General features: G+C 53.7%; 1 protein-coding gene across 2 annotated transcripts in view; it reads right to left on the minus strand.

Moving 5' to 3' along the window:
• Positions 1–7,299, minus strand: part of Hhipl1 (HHIP like 1) — a 30,293-nt gene extending 22,994 nt beyond the window's left edge. Inside the window, exons 1-2 of one of the 2 annotated variants that reach the window (XM_029559869.1) lie at positions 6,229–7,299; positions 517–1,163 (exon numbers count right to left, since the gene is read on the minus strand). In XM_029559869.1, the coding sequence (XP_029415729.1) occupies positions 517–1,163; positions 6,229–6,501 (920 nt within the window). In that variant the 5' untranslated portion in view covers positions 6,502–7,299. The remainder of the gene's footprint in view (positions 1–516; positions 1,164–6,228) is intronic. The other variant, XM_008825634.3, reaches the window with a different exon arrangement.
• Positions 7,300–11,015: the final 3,716 nt, after the last annotated feature.

Below are 11,015 nucleotides of genomic sequence, written 5' to 3' on the forward strand. Positions count from 1 at the left end.
GCACTTACACACATTGCAAGCATGATACTCAAACACATAAAAATAAATAAATAAATAAATAAAGTTTTTTTAAGTCTGGGGCAGGAAAGAGAGCCAGCTCTCAGGAGACAGAGAAGGGGGGGCGGTAAAGGTAAGAACGATGTCTTGGGATGCGATTCTGGGGACAGAGCAGGACTGGACTCCAGCTCAGTCGCTTCCTAGCAGTGTGACCTAAGAGGTCATTTCCCCTCTGAGCCAGTTTTATGACTCAGATGAAATAACCATCTCTAGAGCCTGGACCAGAAGAGTAGGGAAGTGTCCAGCCCTGAAGGCCAGATGCAGGGGTAGGGACATGACCCCACGAGATGTCTGTTTTGGAAAAATACTCCCCGGGTCCCAGAACGGGTGATTCAGCCCCCAGCCGGGATGTTAAATATTCGCAATATTTACAACAGACAGGCTCATGAACCACACCAGTGTGTGTCACGCAGGCCTCCCATTCGGCCCTCCCTTGGCTGGGCAGCTCCCAGAAAGCACCTCTCTGAGCTGTGGTCCACGGTGTTCTCATCATCCTCGGAGACCTTGAACTCGCTGATTCGGATCCACTCGTGAAAGCCGACACCCACAGAGTAGTAAACGTAGAGCTTGCGAGCGTGTGGGAAGCGGGGGTGGAAGGCAAGGCCCAGAAAGCCACGCTCATCCCCCTCCCAGGGCGACGTGAGCACAGCTTGGCTCACGTTCAGGAACGGCTTCTCCAGGCGGGAGCCGTCGGGCAGATAGGCCCACACCAGCCCCACCTGCTCAGCCACGAAAAAGCGATGGCTGCCATCCCCTGCGTGCACCATGGCCACCGGGTTGCGAAGCCCATTGGCCACCTCCTCCAGGCACAGCTGCAGGCAGCCCTTGGCGTCAGCCACTACACGGCCCAGGTTCGAGTTCAGGTTCTCATTCACCAACAAGTACGGGAAACAGTAGTCAGTGTCATCCAAGGAAACGTAGCGGCAGAGCTTGGCCCGGTTGCCCTCCAGTGCCCAGAGTTCACGGTCAGGGGAAAGGTGGCGGAAGAGGCTGCGACAGGTCTGCCACATGTCCAGGCAATAGTCCTCACAGAGGCCAGGAACCGTGCGCAGTGGAGTGGCTGGATCCTCCGCATCGTACAGGTGGGCTGCATAGGGAGAGCACTCCTGCAGAGACAGGAAGGCTCAGAGATGCCAGAGGGGCCACAAGTGGTAACCCCCATAATACAGGGTATATTATTAATTTCAACTTAGGGACAGGCCTGGGCCCCACATCTCCTCCTTAATGGCACCATACCAACCACTTCTAATAGGACATGGGTAGTGTGTGTGCTGAGCACCTGTGTCCAGGGGGTGTCAACACACTTTAAGTACTTTCTCTTTCCATACCACACCTCGGCCCCACACCTGCACAATTTACTCTTTGCTTGTGGCCTATTCGAGGGACACCTCCTAAGAGCGTCCCTGACCTCCCCATCCAGGCTCCTGTCATTCCTTCCTGGACTCTGATGCTGCTTACAAACCCCCGGCCAAAACATACCATAAGCCTGGTCCTGTTCACTGTATAACCCAGACCCTCACATAAAGGCCAGCACATAGTAGGCCAGAGAAAATGGTGCCCTCTGGCCACCTCAGTGTACCCATGACAAAGCGCTCCTACCTCTATTATCCATTTAGTGTTCATGAGTTCTTCACAAGGGAAGGGTACTGGCTGCTCTTGCTGAGGACCCAGACTCATTTTCCGGCACCCCCATGGCAGCTAACAACCACCTGCAACTCCAGTTTCAGAGACTTTGACACCCTCTTCTGGCCTCTGCAGGCACCAGGCACACATGTGGTGTGCATACAAGCACATGCAGTCAAACACTCATACACGTAAAATAAAAATAAAATTCATTTACTTTTATTTTATGTATATGAGTATGTTATGTCTGCATGTGTGTAAGTGCACCCATATCATGCAGTACCTACAGAGGACAGAAAAGTGTATCTGATCCCCTGGAATTGGACTTACAGACAGCTGTTAGCCACCATGTGGGTGCTGGGATTCAAACCGGGGTCTTCTGCAAGAACAGCCCGTGTTCTTAACCGCTGAGCCATCTCTCCAGCCCCATGAATAATTTTTTAAAATAGTCACTTATGGGGTTGAGGATTTAGCTTAGTGGTAGAGCACTTGCCTAGCAAGCACAAGGCCCTAGGTTCGGTCCTCAGCTCCGAAAAAAAAAAAAGAAAAAAAGAGTCACTTATCATCTTCTCTGACCACCTCCCCACCCCACCTGCAGCAACTCCCTCCACAGGCCCAGGCTCCTCGAGAACCTCCCTCTGTGAAGTCCTGCATGTTATGCCATGCTATTGTTACTGATCTCTGATATGACAGTTCCCCGCATTCAGAGCTGACTCAGGGCTGGACCCCAGAAGCCTCAGAGATGCAGCTCCTAGGCAGAGAAGGCAATGACAGCCTCACACTGCCTCATCTCACTGGGGGACCGGGCTGAGTTATGGCAGGGACTTCAAGGGTCAGCAAGAGGCCAGCTGGCCAGCTCCCTACTGTTACAAAATCTAGCTTTGGTCATTCTATGGCCTGTCCCCTGGTCCCTCTGTTCCTGTGGGCTGAGTCCCACCATGTGTTCTTAGAGTCTCTGGTCAGTCACTGTCCCCAACCCCTGAAGTGTCATCTCTCACATGCTCCACTTTGCACTCTGTAGATGACAGGTCAGATGGTCAAGCCTCAGATCTCTGGGCAAAACTGGTTCTCCCATGAGCCTCTGGACCCTGCTGTGGGCCAGCAGTGGCCGTGGGGAGACCACAGAGGACTGTGCACACAGGCCTCACTTCCTCTTTGCAGGGCAGTGTCACCATGACTCCAATTTTATAGATGAAAGATAGGTTAACAGTAGCCACATGCAAAGAAGTGGCCAGACCAGGGCTCATGACACCCAGCCTGGCGTTCTGCAAAGAAGTGGCCAGACCAGGGCTCATGACACCCAGCCTGGCGTTCTTTCCAGCAACACTTCACTCAAGCAGTATCTGCAGGGCACAGACTGTGCTGGCCACTGGCTTGGCTCCATAAACAGAAGAGGGGCAGAACAGACTTTTGAAAACCAACCTGATAGCCCTTTCCTCACCAAAGGGTCAACCAGAACACAGGAAGAGCACAGGGCATCGACATCTATCACATAGTGACCACTGAGTCTGGTAGCCTCTTCCATGTGGCTTTTGTGGCCTCTCTTTTTTATATGCAGTACAAACATAGCCCTCAGACCAGAGTAGTCCAGAATGAGTAAATGCTAGTAAAATTTCGAATTAGTAAAATAGTGACTGCTTCTGGCAGGGAGGGTAGTCAGTCACTGGACCTCAGTGTCCAGAGACAGACAGTGGAAAACCCACAGGAGCAGGACCCCTGCTACCTGACGCCACCCCAAGGTTTCCACTGAGCAATTCCTGACACTCATGACTCATGGCCCCAAGTCCCAAAGGCTTCTTGTCCCCCACTCCACCCCTAGAAAGACCAAGTCTTGTACACAGTGTTCCTTCTGTGGTATATTCCCTCCTCCTCCCCTTCCACATCTGGAAAACTCCTATTCATGATGAAGGCCCAACACACAAGTCCTTCCATTTCTACCAGGGTCAGCTCCTGCCCTTTGGATGCTCAGAGCACTCTGTCCCTGACTCACACAGCTTCTCCACATGATAATCTTGTCGCTTGCTGGAACAGCTCTCCTACTCTGCCATCAACTTCACCAGAGGTAGCCTGGCTGGTCTGCATGACCGGCACTTAATTATCTCAATTTGCCTGCCTGTCCACCCCATAGACTATGGGGCCTTCCAGGACAGGCATCCCAGGATCCAGCACACAATCTAGCTTCAAAGGAAGGAGGCAGTGTTATGAAGTAGCTAAGAAGAGGGCTTTGGAGCTAGAGCTTATGTTCCCTGTGTGATGGTCATGAAGTGCTTTAACCTCTCTGCTTAAGTCCTCATCTTTGAAAGGGAAAGGAACTCCAACCTCATAGTTGTTGGGAGTAATACATTGAAATGCTATGTGTGTTTGTTTAGTAAATGTTCAGACGTGAGCCCTGAGGATGTAACTCAATCGGCACTCCTCCAGGCTGTCTAAGATGTCCCAGGCTTTTTTGCTGTCCCTGGTACCTTGGGGAGGTATCTTGTATGCTCTGGTAAGTGGCTGAAAGTCTGTCTCCTGCATTGAATGAAGAGGCTTTTGAGGCTGGGCCTATGACTTGTTAACTAGCTCTGGGCCCAGCAGCATAAAGCTGATCCCTCATTCACGGGCTCTGGAGATGTGTCTGCCAAGTGTGTGAGTCTGCTACGCACCTCCACAAGTCTCTGTCAGGTCCTCCCTCTCATCAGAGGCTCCCAGCTACAAGGAACTTAGCTGCATCAAAGGTACACACCAACCATGCTGAGGATGCCACGTGCCACAACTGCCCAACACAGCTATCTCCCAGAGGTGGACGAAGCCTCCAGAAAGAGCTTCCTGCCTCCCCAAGGCAGGTGTGAATGCCATTGAGGGAAACTTGTAGGTCAGGCTCCTGGGCCCTCCCTGTGGAAGTCAGCTCCTCCATCAGACATCACAGTCTTGGGGGCAGTGAAGATGGTGTCCTGCTAGCACTTTCCTGAGGTCCCCTCAGGGAGACCATGTCATAGCCTCGGCAGCCTGCCCACTTGTAAGCTCATTCCAGACATGAGATCACCCCCAGAGATGCCTCAGCTAGAGGTAGGAGCAGACACCCTACCACAGGCTACTCAGGCCAAGTCATCCTGGGAAAGGTCTCAAAGAAAAAGAGGTGCCTCCTGCCAAGGAGTAGCCTCTGGATTAGCTCCTTCTGCCTCCCTAGTCCTGTCTACCTCCTTAGCTCTGCTGAGCCTAGGACATAGTAAATGCCCAATAAGTAAATGTGAACTGGGTGTGGGGTGCAGGAACCCTGGTTGGTGTAAGGGGACCAAAGAGCCTGATGGCATTGACCTGCAGGCTGGGGAGAGAGGGGGGGTATGGGCCACCTCTTCTGGCTCTCTTGAGATGCACCACTTGGGGCTTGGCAGAATCTACCAAAAGGTGGGCAGCCCACCCCAGAGCACTATGGTCTCTCCTGCACCCTCCCCTCACCTCCCAGCACCTTTCACTTCCCACCAGAGGCCCCACTCACAGGAGTGCTGAGTGTGGTCTAGGTCTCCTGCCCAGCCACTGTGCTATGTGACACTGGGCAAGGGCCCACCTTCCCTGAACTGGCCTCTAATCCCCACTCACATCCTGGGCTAGCCAGGTAGTGCTAGAATTCACCTACCAACCCTTGCTGAACCTCTAATCTGTGCCATTTAGTTTATATGGGAAAGGGATGTTAGAAATCTGCCCCCGATTTAGAGATTAGGTACCTGAAAGACAACAGTTGACCTCAACTTCACAGTGAGGAGAGGTGGCAATATCAAATCCAAGTCGGCCCTTCTGCCCCTCCCCACTAGCTTGCCCCCTGCTGGCAGAGCCTGGAACTCTGTACTGCGGGGCGGGACTCGACTTCCATGCCTGGCCTGGCCCCCATTCCTGCATCCAGCCAAGCAGGGAAGCCCACCTACTCTGCATCAACCCCACTCAGGAGGAAAACAGCTACGGCAACCCCGTGTGAACCAACGCAAGGTCTCCATCATCAGAGCTGAGGTGACGAGAGGTAGCTTAGGCGGTCACTCAGGTAGTCTGGAGAGAGGCCTCTGCAGGCGAGGAGCCATGGCAGGAGTGAAATTGCAAGGGGGGGGGGCTCTAAGCACTCAGGCACTACCCAGGCCCTGAGAAACAGGCTCTCAGACTGCTCGGGTCTGAGGAGGGGTCCTCCTAGGGAGCAGTAGCCCCTCTGCAGACCCCCGACAAGACCACGCCCTATACCTTGACCACACCGTCTCCCAGGCCCCGCCTTCCGGGACTAGGACAGACCATCTCACCCTGGCACCTGACAAGGGCGGGGCTTTCCGGTGTTGGTGCCAGATCCCACTCTAGGGAGAATAGTCGTCCCTAGTCTCGGAGAGAAGCTGAGGCCCTAAAAGGTCCAAAGTCTTTGCAAAGCAAATGAATGACGAACCAAGATCTGTCCCGGGATGCTGGAGTCGAGTCCTCCGTGTAGCAGCCTGGAGCTCCAAAGTCCGGGACCCACCCTGGCTCCCCGCCCGTGCGGGGTTGCCAACCGCGCTACCCCGGGACCAGCGCCCCCGCCGCCGCGCGCCCGCTCACCTGGCACAGGAGGTCCAGCGCGTAGCCGGCGCACGTCGCCCACACTGCGGCGTCCACGCGGGCCGCCAGGGCCCCGAAGCGCCGGGCCAGCGCCGCGTCCTGCTCGGCGGTGCAGCAGCCGAAGGCCGAGTACTGCGCGCAGAAGCGCAGCGGCTGCGGAGGCCGGAAGGGCGGCCTGAAGTCCAGGCACTGCGGGTGCGTGGCGGCCAGGAGCGGGCGCAACGCCAACAGCGACGCGGCCCGGATCCCGGCCGCAGTGCGCAGCCCAGCCATGCCGCGGAGGAAGAGGCTGAGGGCCCGCTAGCCGAGCCGGTGCAGTCCCCGGGGAGCCGCCGGCCGCGCCCCAAACGCCCGCCTCCCTCCCGGGCGCACGCTGGGAAGCGAGTGGACTCCCCCTCGTCCCCCCCGCGGGTCTGGAGTTTGGGGACTTCTCTCGCGCGGAGTCACCTCTGCTAGGGAGCACCCTGCGGAGATGCGGGGAAAGGCGCGCGGGGCAGCCTCAGGCTCCAGCTCAGCGGGCAGCCCCTTCCTCCCGTACCCGAGCCTTTTCAAATTCAAGAGCAGTGGCCTGGCCTCTGGGAAGCCCCGGGTACCCAGTATTTCACGGATCCACCTCTGGGTCTTAGCTTCCTCTCTCTGGGCGCTATTTAGTTACTTGGTTACCAAAGTATAATTCCTGGATTATAGTCCCACCTCCCACTGGGCCAGACCGGAACTTTTGCAGAGCTATTTAAAATAGAGGTGTGGTATAAGAGGCCCGGTGGTGTTGCCATGGATCTTTCAAGAAGTGAAGCCTGGGCCTGGGGGTGGGAGGAAAGAGGAGTCAGCGACAGCCTCACAGACTACCTGTGGCCCTGCTCCAGGCTTCTGGCCTCTCCTGTACTGTGGGACCTCTCTGCCCAGGACCCAGTAGACCTCCCTCTTAGGAAGCCCTCGGTGGTTGTGCCCCCTAAATGGGTGTCTGACTCTCCACCCTCCAGCCCTTGTCCCAGCTTCATCTTCCACCTCAAATGCATATAAACACACTGTGGATCCAGACTCCCACAACCCCAAACCCCATGGCACTTTCCCAAAAGAACCTCAGCACTGGCTTACCGATGGGATGCCCATTTCCCTCGGTACTGTCACACACACACACACGCCCTTGCCTGGTCTTCAGGACCCTAGTTCACACTTGGATTCTCTGCTGTTTCTTTGGACTGCCCTGAGTAAACGGTCTGGGCCTGTGCCAGAGTTGCTTGGTGAGGTTAGGGTGACTTTGATTCAGCAAGAATGTGGCTGGGGCCTGAAGAGGGAGGCAGTGATGAGTCAAGGTCTCCATATAAGACCAAATATCTCAAAGTATTTAAAACAGAACTTATTTAACCCAGAACTGATGACAAAAAGACTGAGAAGCCACGTGGCCACAGTGAGGCAACATGGAGGTCCACGGCAAACGAGGGCCCCTTGATGGCTGGAGATGACAAGGCAGACAAGGAACTCTGACCACCGCTGGAGCTGTGTTCTCAAGGGGGGGGCAGGAAGCAGCCCCTGTCAGATTGTGGGGGACAGGTATCAGAGGAGGAGTACTGTGTTTCTCCCTCCTCCTGGGCCCAAGCATCGCTTCTTCTAGGCTGACCTGAACAGGGGTGGCTGAATGGGAGACTGGGAAACATGGCCTTGAGGACAGGGGCTACACAGAATGCCCAGCAAGGTCAGAGCTCCTGGGATCTGAAGGCACAGGCAGGGAAGGACAAGGCCATGACCCCTTGTCCCCAGCTGGCAGTCAGAACAGGGCAATGGCAACCAGCATGGGGCACTCAATGAGTGTGCAGAGGCAGGAGTGACAGGATGCTCACAGCCATATGGTCTGGGGACCACCTGTTGATGTCCAAGGTCATTCTCACAGGGGTCCCTGGAGGACAGCAGCAGACAGGCACTCTTCCCAGATGCCAGACCCAGCCAGGGGACAGCTCCTTGGGGTCATGCTGAGATACACACACACACACACACACACACACACACACACACTCACTCTCCTAATCACCCTGGGAACCTTCTAGAGGTTACTTCATGATTCTCTCAGTGAGTGTTAGCATCTGTGTTTTGATGCTCAAGGTTTGATGTCTGTCATCCCCACAGGTCACATTTCTAGGTCCACAAGGTATGTTGACTGCTTGACCTTGGAGGAAGCAACATGGGACACAGTGACTTTGTGTCAAAGTCCCATTATACAAATGGAGGAACAGGAGTTGGAAACTAGCCCCGAAAATCAGTGTCTTAGGCCCATGAGGGAACAGAGGTCCCAAAGTCAATTGCTACCCACAGTTAGAGACCAGCAAATTCAGTGTCATGACTAAACACACCTGACCCTTGGCAGAGCTATAAACTGGGAAGGGGGCTTAAGTGTCATTTGGAGGAATTGCTGGGGGCTGGATGAATATGAGAAATTAGGGGTGGCACAGTCTTGGGGACACACTTGGGTTTACCTCCAGGAACTCCACCAGGGTCTTGAACAGAAGGGCCAAGAAAGACCCCTCAGGATTCTGGTAGGAGGAGGGAAGAGGTGCTGTCAGGTCCCTGAAACAGGATTTTCTCCAGGAGAAAAGGCTGCCAGAGCCTCACCGGAGAGGAGGAAAGGCAGCACCCCAACCCCAGCCCCTCATCTTGCTGACCCAATAGGAAGATAGTCAACCTTGGAAACAGCAAGGGTCATAGCCCAGGGGCATAGGGGTATAGGCATCCCCTCCCCGGCTCCTTACTACTCCATCATTAGGCTCCAATGAGGTAGTCTGTGGGGACTGTCTCCTGTTCCCACACAAGTTCTTAGCCCACCCTCCACCAGGAATGGAATGGGGAAGCCAGGCATGGTGGCACATTCCTTTAATCCCAGCACTTGGGAGGCAGAGGTAGGTAGATCTCTGTAAGTTCAAGGCCAACTTGGCCTACATAGTAAGTTCCAGGCCAGCTGGATTCAAAAAACAAAACTAAACTAATAACCAAGAATGGAGTGGGAAAACATCAAGAGTACAAACTAGTGGTAGTGTGTGTCATTTATGGATTATCAACTTTAAATGGGACAAAATGACTTAAAACAGATTGCCACACGGAATTCCAATGAAGCGGCTTTGAATTCTCGCAGCTGTGGCATGCTAGTAGAGAGCTGGTACAGCAGAGAACTGTTGCAGCTTGATGCTCTCTAAGGCCTGGGGGTGCTAAGCAAGAGCAGTCCCTTGGTAAGTCAGAAGGTCTGAGAAGTGTAAGCTCTTCTGGAAGAGCAGGTCCCTGCCGTGCTGGGTGTCTCTTCTGGAGGCTGGAAACTACCTATGGAACACATTCCTGTTGGCAGTTGAAGTATGGTTTCTCAGAGGAATGAGTGTCCTCTGCCTGCAATAGTTACCAGTCCTGGAGGCTAGCCGGAGCCTCACACACAGGGAGCCTCAATCTCCTTCAAGTCTGTCTCTAGCCAATCCTGATGACAGCCACCTCTTCTTCCTCATTTGAATTTGAATTTTCCCTGTGCTCCAAAGCCAATTTAGTAGGGCACCAGATGGTGCCAGCTAGGCCCAGAAGGGCCTTGACTGGCCAAGTGTGGGCAAAAATTAAGGGGAGAGTAGGACCAATTGGGAAAGAGCAGTCAAACCTGAAGGAGGTGGGGAAAACTTTGAGCCCACCCAAAGTTGCTAGAAGTTCACAGTCAGGTCTGAGGGGCTGTCTCTCTGGATACCTAACTTGTTACAATGTTGTATCAGTTCAGGAAGTCCCTGCAGATCACCCTCTCTTCTCTGCTTCATTCAGTTCAGGTTCTTCTGTTTCTTTTGTGGCTGCTGCTGTGGCACTAACAGTTACCAGCAGTCTGTTTTCTGGGCTCAAGCCTGCCAGCTGTCAGATTATCAGAAAGCTGTGTATCAGGAGCCCCCAACACCAGCGCAGCAGCAGGAGATAGCTGTATGCACAAGCCATTCTCTGCCCAAGGAGGAGATCCTAGGAACCTCAGGTGACGTGATACAAGGACACTGGCCTCTCCTTGCTATGGCTCCAGCCCAACCCTTAGCTAGATTCAGATAAGTGGTTCCTCTCAAGACCTATGTACTTCAGTTTGTCTTGTCTGAGACATTGTGTCTACTTTCCAGAAAAGAAAGAAAGAAAGAAAAAAAAACCCACAAGGCATAAGGCAAGAAAATTCAGATAGAAGAGGCCAGACTCTTATGACGCAGATGCCGGAGTCATGGGACAGGGAATTTGGAAGAGCAATGATTCATACGCCAAGGCTGCCCTGGAAACAACAAACTGTGGGAGAGAAACCAGAGATGGGAGGATGAAGGCCAAGCCAGGGTGAGGCCTTGGCTTCCATCACCAGCAAAAAATTATTTTAAAAAGCAAATTTTTAAAGCTGTGGCTTAATCCCAGCACTTGGAAGGCAGAGGCAGGTAGATCTCTGTGAGATTGAGGCCAGCCTGGTCTACATAGTGAGTTCCGGTCCAGCTGGGTTTACAGGGAGACTCTGCCTCAAAAAGACAAAAAGAAAAAAAAAAAAAAAAGCTGTGGTAGCTTACTGAGTAAAGTACTTGCCCTGGAGGACTTGAGTTTGATGCCCAGAATCCATGAGCTAAAACCTGGACATGATGGCACATGCCTGTAATCCTAGAATCCTAGAATCCTAGTGCTGGTGAGACAGAAACAGTCAGATCCATGGCACTCTCTAGCTAGCCGGCTTAGTCTACTTTGTGAATTCCAGGTCACTGATGTGAAAGGGGGGGGGGAGAGAGAGAGAGAGAGAGAGAGAGAGAGAGAGAGAGAGAGAGAGA

Source organism: Nannospalax galili, unplaced genomic scaffold, assembly GCF_000622305.1.
Source record: "Nannospalax galili isolate Female #2095 unplaced genomic scaffold, S.galili_v1.0 scaffold188, whole genome shotgun sequence".
Classification (NCBI taxonomy): Eukaryota; Metazoa; Chordata; class Mammalia; order Rodentia; family Spalacidae; genus Nannospalax; species Nannospalax galili.